At 47.8% G+C, this 16,784-nt stretch overlaps 1 protein-coding gene across 2 annotated transcripts in view; it reads right to left on the bottom strand.

The window, feature by feature from the left end:
• LOC122544240 (pregnancy zone protein-like) overlaps window positions 1-16,784 on the bottom strand; it is a 321,085-nt gene that overhangs the window by 178,209 nt on the left and 126,092 nt on the right. For both annotated transcript variants that reach the window (XM_087980973.1, XM_087980974.1), the window contains exon 6: window positions 1,491-1,659. In XM_087980973.1, coding sequence (XP_087837099.1) covers window positions 1,491-1,659 — 169 coding nt within the window. The remainder of the gene's footprint in view (window positions 1-1,490; window positions 1,660-16,784) is intronic.

Below are 16,784 nucleotides of genomic sequence, written 5' to 3'. Positions count from 1 at the left end.
CACCTCATCTTCTGCCTCAGAACACTTCAACCCCAGGGCATCAATGTGGACATTCCCCCTCCCCTCACCTTACCCCAGTCCAAACCTTCCAGCTCAGCACTATCCTCATGACCTGTCCTACCTGCCAATCTCCCTTCCCACCTATCTGCTCCACCCTCCCCTCTGACCTATCACCTCCATCCCCACCCCCATTCACCTATTGTACTCCTTGCTACCTTCCCCCACCCTCCCCTCTGACCTATCACCTCCATCCCCACCCCCATTCACCTATTGTACTATTTGCTACCTTCTCCCCAGCCGCACCCCCCCCCCCCCACCCCCCATTTATCTCTCCACCCTGGAGGCTTCCTGCCTCTATTCCTGATGAAGGGCTTTTGCCCAAAACGTCGATTTTCCTGCTCCTCGGATGCTGCCTGACCTGCTGTGCTTTTCCAGCACCACTCTAATCTAGACTCTGGTTTCCAGCATCTGCAGTGCTCACTTTTGCCTGATTGTTGTGCGGTATCCATTCATGTGTTGCTGTGGCCTCTGCTTAGTCTCGCCAATGTACCATGCCTCAGGGCATCCTTGCCTAGCTTATGAGATAGACAACGTTGGCCAAGTCACATGCATACCTTCCATGTACATGGTGGGAGGTGTTGCCATGTGTAACGGTGGTATGTCGACACTGTGACAGAGGTTGTGTTGTTGGAGACCAACATTCTATCTTACAGCGTCTTTAAACAACCACCAAACCTCAAACAGATTATTGTTCGCAGAAAACTGCCCAGCTCTCAGGACAACACCATACAACCCTGTCACCACACAGATACACATGCTCAAAAACTGCATGAATCCATATAAGATTCTGTAAATCTGTTTTTGGATTAGAATAAGTCTGAACATTAGGGTACAGACAGCCTCACACAGGACACCTCAAACCTTCCATGCATTATCTGCGCCAACATGGCAGCTATTGTTAAAGTTCACTTGAGAATGCAACTTTAAGAAAGTTCTGGTGTTTACTTACGAAAGAACTGAAACCAACACATCCATTCTAAAAGATGAGAGACTTAACAAACAATCCAGGACTTTTGCATTGTATAATTTCAGTTCCATCACACTGTAAACTTTTGCTGTAAATTCTGTGTCTTATGATCTTATCCTCCACAACCGCCTGATGAAGGAGCAGTGCTCCAAAAGCTGGTGCTTCTGAATAAACCTGTTGGACTATAACCTGGTGTTGTGTGATTTTTAACTTTGTCCACCCCAGTCCAACACTGGCATCTCCGCATCATGGCAGAACACACATGATGGGCTGAATAGTCTTCCATCTTATAGTCTATAGGTTGGCCTGAAATGTCACATCTTTGACTCTGTTTTTGCCCTTTCCTCAGGTAGCTCAGAGTCAAATCTGATTCAATTTCTTTCCCTCAGCAGCACACTATTGATGAATAGAAAAGGGAGGAGAGGTTGTGTTGTTGGAAACCAACATTCTATCTATGCTGTACCGTACTCCTCCACACTGAAATTATGATGGAATTGTCTCCTCTGGTTCTGCATTCCTTCGATCTCATATGTCCCCAGGAGCGGTTCACGCATCAGGTCAAAGGTCATATCCACAATCCCCTGCCGGGGCTCCACATCTCGCCATTGTCCAATCCTGTTTCTCTTCGGGTCCTATCAGAGACCATGGAAAGAGACCGGAACAAAAATATGTTCAATGTTGAAGACTTGAATCACCTACCAGGGACAAAGCATTGTCCATTGGTTACAACATCTCTTCACCCACGTGACTCAATAAACTTAAATGAGTTTAATAACAGAGGGGTAGGTGGCATTGAGGGGGCAGGGAGGCTGCAGAGGATTTGGACAGGTTTGGGGAGTGGGCAAAGAAGTGGCAGATGGTGTGCAATGTGGGAAAGTGTAAGGTCATACACCTTGGTAGGAAGAATAGAGGCAAAGACCATTTTCTAAATGGGAAGAAAATTCAGAAGTCTGAAGTGCAAAGAGAGTTGACAGTTCTAGTCCAGGATTCTCTCAAGGTAAACTTGCAGGTTGAGTCAGTAGTTAGGAAGGCAAGTACAATGATGGCATTTATTTTGAGAGGTTTTGAATATATCTGAGGCTGTAAAATGCTCTGGTCAGACCACATTTGGAGTATTGTGTGCAGTTTTGGGCCTAATATCTCAGGAAGGATGTACTAGCCCTGAACAGGTCCAGAGGAGGTTCACAAGAATGGTTTCAGGAATGAAAAGCTTAACATATGAGTAACATTTGAGGACTCTGGATCTATACTCAATGGAGTTTAGAAGGATGAAACATACATTATATTGAATGGCTTGGACAGAGTAGATGTTGGGGAGCTGTTTTCATCTGTAGGAGAGACTATGGCCCGAGGGTATAGCCTTAGAGTAAAGAGAAGACGTTTTGGAATGGAGATAAGGAGAAACTTCTTCAGCCAGAGAGTGGGGAATCTATGGAGTTCATTGCCACAGAAGGCTGTGGAGGCCAGGTCATTGAGTGTATTAAAGACTGAGGTAGAGAGGTGCTTGAGGATCAAGGAATCAAGGGTTACGGGGAGAAAGTGGGAGAATGAGGTTGAGAAACCTATCAGCCATGATTGAGTAGTGGAGCAGACTTGATGGCCTAATCCCTGCTCATATGTCTTATGTTCTTATGATTTCTCTTTAGTAAACCCATAGAAGTTTACTCTAGTCATAAAAAAGCTCTTCTGAATGCATTGTTAAGACATCTTAAGTATTAAATTCCAGCAATTTACCAATTATTGATATATCAGGTTAACAGGTCTGTTATTCTCAGGTTTCCCTCTTGACAAAACATTGAATATTTGCCAACTTCCAATTTTAGAGATCATGCCCAAATCAGAGAAATCCTAGCCAGCACATCTACTGTCCTTGTGCCTACTTCTTTTCAAACTCTATGCTGGAGTTTATCCAACAAATTAGGTAAAGTCAACATGGTTTGACAAAAAGCGTGATCCTGTTTAACATAAGGATGTAACTAGTCGCAGCATAGGATCACGAATAGGCCATTCAGCCTATTCAGCCTGTTCCATCATTAAAATAGGTCACAGTGAAGCATTCATCTCAAACCTATCTTCCCCCACCATCTCCATGAACCCGAGAGCCATTAGTCTTCAGAAACAAACTGACAAATTATTGAGTTTTACATAGAACATAGAAGAATACAGCGCAGTACAGGCCCTTCGGCCCTCGATGTTGCGCCGATCCAAGCCCACCTAACCTACACTAGCCCACTATCCTCCATATGCCTATCCAATGCCCGCTTAAATGCCCATAATGAGGGAGAGTCCACCACTGCTGCTGGCAGGGCATTCCATGAACTCACGACTCGCTGAGTAAAGAACCTACCCCTAACATCTGTCCTATACCTACCCCCCCTTAATTTAAAGCTATGCCCCCTTGTAATAACTGACTCCATACGTGGAAAAAGATTCTCACTGTCGACCCTATCTAAACCCCTAATCATCTTGTACACCTCTATCAAGTCACCCCTAAACCTTCTTTTCTCCAATGAAAACAGCCCCAAGTCCCTCAGCCTTTCCTCATACGATCTTTCTACCATACCAGGCAACATCCTGGTAAAGATAGAAGATAGATAGATAGATAGAAGATAGATAGATAGATAGATAGAAGAATACAGTGCAGTACAGGCCCTTTGGCCCTCGATGTTGCGCCGATCCAAGCCCACCTAACCTATACTAACCCACTATCCTCCATATACCTATCCAATGCCCGCTTAAATGCCCATAAAGAGGGAGAGTCCACCACTGCTACTGGCAGGGCATTCCATGAACTTACGACTCGCTGAGTGACGAACCTACCCCTAACTTCAGTCCTATATCTACCCCCCCTTAATTTAAAGCTATGCCCCCTTGTAATACCCGACTCCATACGCGGGAAAAGGTTCACACTGTCAACCCTATCTAACCCCCTAATCATCTTGTACACCTCAATCAAGTCACCCTTAAACCTTCTTTTCTCTAATGAAAACAGCCCCAAGTGTCTCAGTCTTTCCTCATACGATCTTCCTTCCATACCAGGCAACATCCTGGTAAACCTCCTCTGCACCCGTTCCAGTGCCTCCACATCCTTCCTATAGTATGGCGACCAAAACTGCACACAATATTCCAGATGCGACCGCACCAGAGTCTTATACAACTGCATCATGACCTCAGGACTCCGGAACTCAATTCCTCTACCAATAAAAGCCAGTACGCCATATGCCTTCCTCACCGCACTATTTACCTGGGTGGCAACTTTCAGAGATCTGTGTACATGGACACCAAGATCCCTCTGCTCATCCACACTACCAAGTATCCGACCATTAGCCCAGTACCCCATCTTTTTGTTATTCTTCCCAAAGTGAATCACCTCACACTTAGCTACATTGAATTCCATTTGCCACCTTTCTGCCCAGCTCTGCAGCTTCTCTATATCCTGCTGTAACCTGCCACATCCTTCCTCACTGTCAACAACTCCTCCGACTTTCGTATCATCCGCAAACTTGCTCACCCAACCTTCTAACCCCTCTTCCAGGTCATTTATAAAAATGACAAACAGCAATGGTCCCAAAACAGATCCTTGCGGAACACCGCTAGTGACGGCACTCCATGAAGAAACTTTGCCATCAACTACTACCCTCTGTCTTCTTCCATCCAGCCAACTCCTAATCCAAACCTCCAACTCACCCTCAATGCCATATCTCCGTATTTTCTGCAGTAGCCTACCATGGGGAACCTTATCAAACGCCTTACTAAAATCCATATATACCACATCTACCTCTTTCCCCTCATCAACCTCCTTCGTCACCTTTTCAAAGAATTCAATAAGGTTTGTGAGGCATGACCTGCCCTTCACAAAACCATGCTGACTATCCTTGATCACATTATTCCTATCCAGATGTGCATAAATCCTATCCCTTACAATTCTCTCTAAGACTTTGCCCACAACAGAAGTGAGACTCACCGGCCTATAGTTACTAGGGTTATCCCTACTCCCTCTGCACCCGTTCCAGTGCCTCCACATCCTTCCTATAGTATGGCGACCAAAACTGCACACAATACTCCAGATGTGGCCGCACCAGAGTCTTATACAACTGCAACATGACCTCAGTACTCCGGAACTCAATTCCTCTACCAATAAAAGCCAGTACGCCATATGCCTTCTTCACCGCACTATTTACCTGGGTGGCAACTTTCAAAGTTGACAACCTTCTGGGGTAGAAAGTCCCACAGTTTCATTCCCTCTGGATGAAATCATTACCCCCCAAATGAAATCATTCCACATCATCTCAGATAAAATGGCCAGCCAATCCCTACACCCCTCCCGATCTCTGTATGGTCCTCCAGTCCCTCCACCTCTCCCAGCATCTGTTACTTCCTCCGGCCCCTACAACCCTCCCTATCTCTGTACAGTCGTCCAGTCCCTACACTCCTTCCAACATCTGTTACCTCCTCCAGCCCTTGCACCCTTCCCTGTGTCTATAACCTCCTCCAGCCCCTACACCCCCTCCCTATCTCTATAACCTCTTCCAGCCCCTACACCCCCTCCCTATCTCTGTAACCTCCACCAGCCCCTGCACCCCCTCCCTATCTCTGTAACCTCCTCCAGCCTCTACACCGTCCTATTATCTGTATCCTCCTCCAGCCCCTACACCCCTTCATCTTTCTGTAAACTCTTCCAGCCCCTACACCCCATCCCTATCTCTGTAACCTCCTCCAGCCCCTTCACCCTCCCTAGCTCTGTAACTTCCTCCAGCCCCTTCACTCCCTCCCTATCTCTGTATCCTCCTCCAGCCCCTACACCACTCCCTATCTATGTAACCTCCTCTGTTCCCCTACAATCCTCCGTCTCTCTGTAATCTCCTCCAGCCCCAATACCCCTCCGTCTCTCTGTAACCCCTCCAGCCCCTACATTACTCCCTAACTCTGTAACCTCTTACATTTCCCTACATCCCTCCCTCACTCTGTATCCCCCTCTAGTCCCTAAACCCCTCACTATCTCTGTAACCACCTCAAGCCCCTACAACCTTAGTCATCCCTGTAATCTCGTTTTTCTTTCATTCATTCACAGGATGAGGGCATTCCTGGCTAGGCCAGCGTTTATTTCCCCTCCCTAATTGCCCAGAGAGCAGTTAAGAGTCATCCACATAGCTGTGGGTCCAGCATCATATGTAGCTCAGACCAGGTCAGGATTGCAGTTTCCTTCTCCAGGGGAAATCAGTGAACCAGATGGATTATGATCTGACCACTCACAACGGTCAGTAGAAGCTTAATGTTTTAAATATTGAATTCAGATTTCATGATTCAAACCGAGGTGCCTGGAACATTCTCTGGGTGTTTGGATTAACAGTTCAGCGATAATACCATTCGGCTACCAACTCCTTGAGCCCCTCTATTCCTCTCTATCTCTGGAGCTTCCTCCAGCCCCTACACTCTTCCCATTCTCCAGAAGCTTCTCCACGTGCTATACCTCACCTTATCTCTGAGGAAGGGTCAAACTGGACTTCAAACGTTAACTCTGTTTCTCTCTCCCATGCTGCTGCAGTGTTGCTACGTTTCCCCAACACTTTCTGTTTGTATTTCAAGTTTCCAGAGTATACAGCTATTACAAGCACAGTTCAAATCAAGATCATGAGTTAATGTAGCAGTATTGGTCATTAGTGTAGGTAGTGTTGGAGACTCAGTAGTTAGAGTTGGAGACTCAGTAGTTAGTGTTGGAGACTCAGTAGTTAGTGTGGGAGAGTCAGTCGTCAATGTTGGAGAATCAGTAGTGTGTGAGCGAGAATCAGTAGTCAGTGTAGGACTATCAGTAGTTAGTGCAAGATTATTAGCAGCTAGTGTGTGATAGTCTCTGACGCAAGTGTAGATGTATTAATAGTTAACGTAGGAGTATTAGTAGCCACTGAAGGAGAATCAATAGTTCACGTTGGTGAATCAGTAATTAGTTAAGAGTATTAGTAGCTAGTATTGGACAGGTGTATTGGTAGCTAATGTAGAAGGATCAGTGACTAGTGCAATATGATTAATGTAGGAGTAGCAGTCATTAATGCAGGATATTCAGTGGTTATTGTCAGGCTATCAAAAGTTAATAAGAACTGTCAGTAATTAGAGTCGGAGAATTGGTAGATGGTATATGAGAGTTAGGAGATAGTGTAGAAATGTGAGCAGCTCATTTGGGAGGATCAATAGCAAGGGCAGGTGTATTAACAGATCATGTCAGAAAATCTTTAGTCAATGCAGGAATATCAGTAATTTAGGAATATTAGTAACTAATTAGGGGTCAGTGGGGGAGTGTCAGTGGTCAGTGCGCGTGTGTAAGGGGACAGTGTGGGAGTGTCAGGGGACAGTGCAGGCGTGTCAGGGGACAGTGCGGGCGTGTCAGGGGACAGTGCGGGCGTGTCAGGGGACAGTGCGGGCGTGTCAGGGGACAGTGCAGGCGTGTCAGGGGACAGTGCGGGAGTGTCATGGGAGGAGCGAAGGACTTCTGGGAAGGTGAGTCTAACTGTTTAAAAATCTTACTTCAGGCATCGGGGCCTCCATTTGCTTAGAGAGGTGTGAGGGAGGAGCGAAGGACTTCTGGGAAGTCATATATTTGTGTGGTTGCATTACCCGAAACACTACTCGGGTAGTGTCTCCCACCCATCCTCCTCCTCTAACCAAACAAAAAAAGGTTCTGTGAGCCAGATTGGTAAGGTAACGAGTTTATTTTTTATTCCTTATTTTTCAACATTCTATTTGGGAATTTAGAATCATGGGAATGGCGGTGAGGGCAGTTGAATGTGGGAGGTAAGGGTCACCACTACTGTCCCTGCTGACTACATCCTGGGAAGTTCACCCAACTCCAGTCCTCGAAAACCGCGTTAGGGAACTAGAGCTAGAGCTGGATGAACTTTGGATCATTTGGGAGGCAGAGGGGATTATTGAGAGGAGTTACGGGGAGGTAGCCGTTCCTCAGGTACAAGAAAAAGGCAGATGGTTACAGTCAGGGGATGGAAAGGGAACAGAGAGGCAGTGCAGGGATCCCCTGTGGCATTCCTCTCAACAATAAGTATACCGTTTTGGATACTGTTGGGGGGTCGACTTACCGGGGAAAACAGTGGGGCACAGGGCTCTGGCACAGAGTCTGTCCCTGCTGCTCAGAAGGGAAGGGGGAAGAGGAGCAGAGCAGTAGTCATTGGGGACTCCATAGTTAGGGGGACAGAGAGGAGGTTTTGTGGGGATGAGAGAGACTCACAGTTGGTGTGTTGCCTCCCAGGTGCCAGGGTTCATGATGTTTTTGGGATCCTTTAGGGGGAGGGGGAGCAGTCCCAAGTCGTGGTCCACATAGGCAACAACGACATAGGTAGGAAGAGAGATGGGGATTTAAGGCAGAAATTCAGGGAGCTAGGGTGCAAGCTCAGAGCTAGGATGAACAGAGTTGTTGTCTCTGGTTTGTTGCCCATGTCGCGTGCTAGTGAGGCGAGGAATAGGGAGAGAGAGAGGAGTTGAACACGTAGCTATGGGGATGGTGCAGGAGGAAGGGTTTTGTATTCTTGGATAATTGGGGCTCTTTCTGGGGTAGGTGGGACTTCTACAAGCAGGATGGTCTTCATCTGAACCAGAGGGGTACCAACATCCTGGGGGGGGGGGGGATATTTGCCAAGGCTATTGGGGTGGGTTTAAACTAATCCAGCAGGGGGACGGGAACCAAAATTGTAGTTCGAGTATAGAAAAGGTTGAGAGTGGGGAGGTCCGAAATCAAGTTTCAGGGATGCAAGATGGCACCAGATAAGCAAGAAATTGGTTTGAAGTGTGTCTACTTCAACACCAGGAGCATCTGGAATAAGGTAGGTGAACTTGCAGCATGGGTTGGTACCTGGGACTTCGATGTTGTGGCCATTTCGGAGACATGGATAGAGCAGGGACAGGAATGGCTGTTGCAGGCTCCAGGATTTAGATGTTTCAGTAAGAACAGAGAAGATGATAAAAGAGGGGGAGGTGTGGCATTGTTGGTCAAGGACAGTATTACAGTTGCAAAAAGGATGTTTGGGGACTCGTCAACTGAGGTAGTATGGGCTGAGGTTAGAAACAGGAAAGGAGAGGTCACCCTGTTGGGAGTTTTCTACAGGCTCCGAATAGTTCCAGAGATGTAGAGGAAAGGATAGCAAAGATGATTCTCGAAAGGAGTGAGAGAGACAGGGTGGTTGTCATGGGGGACGTCAACTTTACAAAGATTGACTGGGAACACTGTAGTACGAGTACTATAGATGGGTTAGTTTTTGTCCAGTGTGTGCACGAGGGCTTCCTGACACAGTATGTAGACTGGCCAACTCGGGGTGAAGATACATTAGATTTGGTACTGGGTAATGAGCCCAGCCAGGTATTAGACTTGGAAGTAGGTGAGTACTTTGGTGATAGCGATCACAATTCTATTATGTTTACTTTAGTGATAGAAAGGAATAGGTGTATACCACTGGGCAAGAGTTACAGCTGGGGAAGGCAATTACAATGTGATTAGGCAAGATTTAGGAAGCATAGGATGGGGAAGGAAACTGCAGGGGATGGGCACATTAGAAACATGGAGCTTATTCAAGGAAAAGTTCCTGTGTGTCCGAGATAAATATGTACCTGTCAGGCAGGGAGGAAACTGTAGAGCGTGGGAGCCGTGGTTTACGAAGGAAGTGGAATCTCTGGTCAAGAGGAAGAAGAAGGCATATGTTAGGATGAGATGTGAAGGCTCAGTTAGGGCACTTGAGGGTTACAAAGTTGCCAGGAAAGACCTAAAGAGAGAGCTCAGAAGAGCCAGGAGGAGACATGAGAAGATGTTGGCGAATAGGATCAGGGTAAACCCTAAGGCTTTCTATAGGTATTTAAGGAATAAAAGAATGACGAGAGTAAGATCATGGCCAATCAAGGATAGTAGTGGGAAGTTGTGTGTGGAGTCAGAGGAGATAAAGGAAGCACTAAATGAATAGTTTTCGACAGTATTCACTCTAGAAAACGACAATGTTGTCGAGGAGAATACTGAGATACAGGCTACTAGACTGGGGGTGGGATTGAGATTCACAAGGAAGAGGTATTAGAAATCCTGCAGAGTGTGAAAATACATAAGTCCCCTGGGCCAGCTGGGACTTATTCTACAATCTTCTGGGAAGCCAGGAGGGAGATTGCCAAACCTTTGGCATTGATTTTAAAATCGTCATTGTCTACAGGAATAGTGCCAGAAAACTGGAGGATATGGTTCCCCTGTTTAAGAAGGGGAGTAGCGACAATCCTGGTAATTATAGACCAGTGAGACTTACTTCAGTTGTTGGTAAAGTTGTGGAAAAGGTTATAAGAGATAGGATTTATAATCATCTAGAAAAGAATAATTTGATTAGGGATAGTCAGCACGGTTTTGTGAAGGGTAGGACGTGCGTCGCAAACGTTACTGAGTTCTTTGAGAAGGTGACCAGATGAGAGTAAACCGGTTGATGTGGTGCATATGGATTTCAGCAAGGTGTGCGATAAGGTTCCCCACAGTAGGCTATTATACAAAATGTGGAGGAATGGGATTGTGGCAGATATAGCAGTTTGGATCAGTAATTGGCTTGCTGAAAGAAGACAATTACTGATCCAATTACTGGTGGTGGTTGATGGGAAATGTTCATTCTGGAGTCCAGTTACTAGTGGTGTACCGCAAGGGTCGGTGTTGGGTCCACTGCTGTTCGTCATTTTTATAAATGACCTGGATGAGGGCGTAGAAGGGTGGGTCAGTAAGTTTGCAGACGACACCAAGGTCAGTGGACATAGAACATAGAACATAGAACAATACAGCACAGAATAGGCCCTTCGGCCCACAATGTTGTGCCGAACTTCTAACCTAGATTAAGTACCCATCCATGTACCTATCCAAATGCCGCTTAAAGGTCGCCAATGATTCCGACTCTACCACTCCCACGGGCAGCGCATTCCATGCCCCCACCACTCTCTGGGTAAAGAACCCACCCCTGACATCTCCCCTATACCTTCCACCCTTCACCTTAAATTTATGTCCCCTTGTAACACTCTGTTGTACCCAGGGAAAAAGTTTCTGACTGTCTACTCTATCTATTCCTCTGATCATCTTATAAACCTCTATCAAGTCACCCCTCATCCTTCGCCGTTCCAATGAGAAAAGGCCGAGAACTCTCAACCTATCCTCGTACGACGTCCTCTCCATTCCAGGCAACATCCTGGTAAATCTTCTCTGCACCCTCTCCAAAGCTTCCACATCTTTCCTAAAGTGAGGCGACCAGAACTGCACACAGTACTCCAAATGTGGCCTAACCAAAGTCCTGTACAGCTGCAACATCACTTCACGACTCTTGAATTCAATCCCTCTGCTAATGAACGATAATAATCCATAGGCCTTCTTACAAACTCTATCCACCTGAGTGGCAACCTTCAAAGATCTATGTACATAGACCCCAAGATCCCTCTGTTCCTCCACCTGACTAAGAACCCTACCATTAACCCTGTATTCCGCATTCTTATTTGTTCTTCCAAAATGGACAACCTCACACTTGGCAGGGTTGAACTCCATCTGCCACTCCTCAGCCCAGCTCTGCATCATATCTAAGTCCCTCTGCAGCCGACAACAGCCCTCCTCACTGTCCACAACTCCACCTATCTTCGTATCATCTGCAAATTTACTGACCCACCCTTCGACTCCCTCATCTAAGTCATTAATAAAAATTACAAATAGCAGAGGACCCAGAACTGATCCCTGCGGAACTCCACTTGTAACTGGGCTCCAGGCTGAATATTTACCATCTACCACCACTCTCTGCCTTCGACCGGTTAGCCAGTTTTCTACCCAATTGGCCAAATTTCCCTCTATCCCATGCCTCCTGACTTTCCGCATAAGCCTACCATGGGGAACCTTATCAAATGCCTTACTAAAATCCATGTACACTACATCCACTGCTCTACCCTCATCCACACGCTTGGTCACCTCCTCGAAGAATTCAATAAGACTTGTAAGGCAAGACCTACCCTTCACAAATCCGTGCTGGCTGTCCCTAATCAAGCAGTGTCTTTCCAGGTACTCATAAATCCTATCCCTCAGTACCCTTTCCATTACTTTGCCTACCACAGAAGTAAGACTAACAGGCCTGTAATTCCCGGGGTTATCCCTATTCCCTTTTTTGAACAGGGGCACAACATTCGCTACTCTCCAGTCCCCTGGTACCACCCCCGTTGCCAGTGAAGACGAGAAGATCATTGCCAACGGTACTGCAATTTCCTCTCTTGCTTCCCACATAATCCTAGGATATATCCCGTCAGGCCCGGGGGACTTGTCTATCCTCAAGTTGTTCAAAATGTCCAACACATCTTCCTTCCTAACAGGTATCTCTTCTAGCTTACCAGTCCATTTCACACTCTCCTCTTCTACAATACGGTCCCTCTCGTTCGTAAGTACTGAAGAGAAGTACTTGTTCAAGACCTCTCCTATCTCTTCCGACTCAATACACAGTCTCCCACTACTGTCCTTGATCGGACCTACCCTCGTTCTCGTCATTCTCAGGTTTCTCACATACGCATAAAATGCCTTGGGGTTATCCTTGATCCTATCCGCCAACGATTTTTCATGCCCTCTCTTAGCTCTCCTAATCCCTTTCTTCAGGTCCCTTCTGGCTATCCTGTATCCCTCCACTGCTCTGTCTGAATCCTGTTTCCTCAACCTTATGTAAGCCTCCTTCTTCCTCTTTACCAGACATTCAACCTCCCTCGTCAACCAAGGCTCCCTCACACGACCATTTCTTTCCTGCCTGATAGGTACATACATATCATGGACACGTCGTATCTGCTCTTTGAAAAAGTTCCACATTTCCACCACATCCTTCCCTGACAGCCTATGCTCCCAACGTATGCTCCTCAAATCCTGCCTTACAGCATCGTAATTTCCCTTCCCCCAATTATAAAATCTACCTTGTTGTGCGCACCTATCTCTCTCCATAACCAAGGTGAAAGTCACAGAATTGTGGTCACCATCACCAAAATGTTCACCCACTAACAAGCCCACCACTTGTCCCGGTTCATTACCGAGTACCAAATCCAATATGGCCTCCCCTCTGGTCGGACAATCTACATACTGCGTTAGAAAAGCTTCCTGGACACACTGCACAAACACCGCCCCATCCAATCTACTTGATCTAAAGAGCTTCCAATCAATATTTGGGAAGTTGAAGTCGCCCATGACTACGACCCTGTGGCTTCTGCACCTTTCCAAAATCTGTTTCCCAATCTGTTTCTCCACATCTCTGCTGCTATTGGGGGGCCTATAGTAAACACCCAACAAGGTGACTGCACCTATCCTATTTCTGACTTCAGCCCATACTACCTCCAGAGGCAGATCCCCCTCAAACTTCCTTTCTGCAGCCGTTATACCATTTCTAATTAGCAATGCCACCCCCCCTCCTTTTTTCCCACCCTCCCTAATCTTACTGAAACACCTGTAACCAGGAACCTCCAACAGCCATTCCTGTCCCTGGAGTTGTGGATAGTGACAAAGGATGTTGTAGGTTGCAGAGAGACATAGATAAGCTGCAGAGCTGGGCTGAGGTGGCAAATGGAATTTAATGTGGACAAGTGTGAGGTGATTCACTTTGGCTGGAGTAACCGGAATGCAAAGTACTTGGCTTATGGTAAGATTCTTTGTCGTGTAGATGAGCAGAGAGATCTCGGTGTCCATGTACACAGATCCTTGAAAGTTGTCACTGAGGTTGACAGGGTTGTGAAGAAGGCATACAGTGTTTTAGCTTTTATTAATAGAGGGATCGAGTTCTGGAACCATGAGGTTATGCTGCAGCTGTACAAAACTCTGGTGCGGCCACACTTGGAGTATTGTGTACAGTTCTGGTCACCGCATTATAAGAAGGATGTGGAAGCTTTGGAAAGGGTGCAGAGGAGATTTACTAGGATGTTGCCTGGTATGGAGGGGAGGTGTTACAAGGAAAGGTTGAGGGCCTTGAGGCTGTTTTCGTTAGAGTGAAGAAGGTTGAGAGGTGACTTAATAGAGACATACAAGATAAACAGAGCGTTAGATAGGGTGTACTGGAAGAGCCTTTTTCCAAGTATGGTGACGGCGAGCATGAGGGGGCATAGCTTTAAATTGAGGGGTGATAGATATAGGACAGATGTCAGAGGTAGTTTCTTTACTCAGAGAGTAGGAAGGGTATGGAATGCTTTGACTGCAATGGTCATAGATTCACCAACTTTAAGTACATTTAAATCGTCATTGGACAATCATATGGAATAGTGTAGGTGGGATGGGAATTCAGATTGGTATGACAGGTCAGCGCAACATCAAGGGGCGAAGGGCCTGTACTGCGCTGGAATGTTCTACATTCTAGGTAATGTTCTACGTGCTACAGTGTGGGAGTGTCAGTGGCCAGTGCGGGAGTGTCAGGGGACAGTGCGGGTGTGTCAGTGGACAGTGCAGGAGTGTCAGGGGACAGTGCGGGTGTGTCAGTGGTCAGTGTGGGAGTGTCAGTGGTCAGTGCGGGAGTGTCAGTGGTCAGTGTGGGAGTGTCAGTGGTCAGTGCGGGAGTGTCAGTGGTCAGTGTGGGAGTGTCAGTGGTCAGTGCAGGAGTGTCAGGGGACAGTGCGGGTGTGTCAGGGGACAGTGCGGGTGTGTCAGTGGTCAGTTGTGGGAGTGTCAGTGGTCAGTGTGGGAGTGTCAGTGGTTAGTGCGGAGTGTCAGTCGTCAGTGCGGGAGTGTCAGTGGTCAGTGTGGGAGTGTCAGTGGTCAGTGTGAGTGTCAGTGGACAGTGCGGGAGTGTCAGTGGTAAGTGTGGGAGTGTCAGGGGACAGTGTGGAGTGTCAGTGGTCAGTGTGGGAGTATCAATGGTCAGTGTGGGAGCGTCAGTGGTTAGTGCGGAGTGTCAGTCGTCAGTGCGGGAGTGTCAGTGGTCAGTGTGGGAGTGTCAGTGGTCAGTGTGGGAGTGTCAGTGGTCAGTGTGAGTGTCAGTGGACAGTGCGGGAGTGTCAGTGGTAAGTGTGGGAGTGTCAGGGGACAGTGTGGAGTGTCAGTGGTCAGTGTGGGAGTATCAATGGTCAGTGTGGGAGCGTCAATAGTCAGTGCAGGAGTGTCAGTGGTTAGTGCGGAGTGTCAGTGGTCAGTGCGGGAGAGTCAGTGGTCAGTGTGTGAGTGTCAGTGGTCAGTGTGGGAGTGTCAGGAGTCAGTGTGGGAGTGTCAATGGTCAGTGTGGGATTGTCAGGAGTCAGTGCGGGACTGTCAGTGGTCAGTGTTAGAGTGTCAGTGGTCAGTGTGGGATTTTCAGTGGTCAGTGTGGGATTGTCAGTGGTCAGTGCGGGACTGTCAGTGGTCAGTGTTAGAGTGTCAGTGGTCAGTGTGGGATTTTCAGTGGTCAGTGTGGGAGTGTCAGTGGTCAGTGCGGGAGTGTCAGTGGTCAGTGCTGAAGTGCCAGTGGTCAGTGTGGGAGTGTCAGTGGTCAGTGTGGGAGTGTCAGTTGTCAGTGTGGGAGTGTCAGTGGTCAGTGTGGGAGTGTCAGTTGTCAGTGTGGGAGTGTCAGTCGTCAGTGCGGGAGTGTCAGTGGTCAGTGTGGGAGTGTCAGGAGTCAGTGTGGGAGTGTCAGTGGTCAGTGTGGGAGTGTCAGTGGTCAGTGCTGGAGTGTCAGTGGTCAATGTGGATAGTCATTGGTTAGTGCAGAGTGTCAGTGGTCAGTGCGGGAGTGTCAGAGGTCAGTGTGGGAATGTCATTGGTTAGTGCAGAGTGTCAGTAGTCACTGCGGAGTGACAGTGGTCAGTGCGGAGTGACAGTGGTCAGTGCGGGAGTGTCAGTGGTCAGTGTGGGAGTGTCAGTGGTCAGTGCTGGGATTTTCAGTGGTCAGTGCTGGGATTGTCAGTGGTCAGTGCAGGAGTGTCAGGAGTCAGTGCGGGACTGTCAGTGGTCAGTGTTAGAGTGTCAGTGGTCAGTGCTGGAGTGTCAGTGGTCACTGCAGGAGTGTCAGGAGTCAGTGCGGAGTGTCAGTGGTCAGTGCTGAGTGTCAGTGGTTATTGCGGGAGTGACAGTGGTCAGTTTCGGAGTGTCAGTGGACAGTGCGGGAGTGTCAGGAGTCTGTGCTGAGTGGCAGGGGACATTGCAGGAGTATCAGTGGTCAGTGTAGAGTGACAGTGGTCAGTGCAGGAGTGTAAGTGGTCAGTCAGGAGTGTCAGGAGTCAGTGTGGGAGTGTCAGTGGTCAGTGAGAGAGTGTCAGTGGTCCGTGCAGGAGTGTCACTGGTCAGTGCAGGAGTGTCACTGGTCAGTGCAGAGTGTCAGTGGTCAGTGCGGGAGTGTCAGTGGTCAGTGCAGGAGTGTCAGGGGTCAGTGCTGGAATTTCAGTGGTCAGTGCTGGAGTGTTAGTGGTCAGTGCTGAGTGTCAGTGGTTAGTGCGTTAGTGTCAGAGTTGGGTGGGAGTGTCAGTGGTCAGTGGACAGTGTGGGAGAGTCAGTGGACAGTGTGGGAGTGTCAGGAGACAGTGCAGGAGTGTCAATGGTCAGTGCAGAGTGTCAGTGGTCACTGCGGAGTGACAGTGGTCAGTGTGGGAGTCTCAATGGTCAGTGTGGGAGTGTCAGTGGTTAGTGCGGAGTGTCAGTGGTCTGTGTGGGAGTCTCAATGGTCAGTGTGGGAGTGTCAGTGGTCAGTGCAGGAGTGTCAGGAGTCTGTGCAGGTGTGTCAGGAGTCAATGTGGGAGTGTCAGTGGTCAGTGCTGGAATTTCAGTGGTCAGTGGAGGAGTGTCAGTGGTCAGTGT

This window comes from Chiloscyllium plagiosum, unplaced genomic scaffold, assembly GCF_037043375.1.
Source record: "Chiloscyllium plagiosum isolate Xiang-an unplaced genomic scaffold, Cpla_swu_hap1 HiC_scaffold_38, whole genome shotgun sequence".
Taxonomy (NCBI): Eukaryota; Metazoa; Chordata; class Chondrichthyes; order Orectolobiformes; family Hemiscylliidae; genus Chiloscyllium; species Chiloscyllium plagiosum.
The sequence above is the reverse complement of the archived record's forward strand: the minus strand, read 5'-3'. Positions and strand labels throughout refer to the sequence as shown.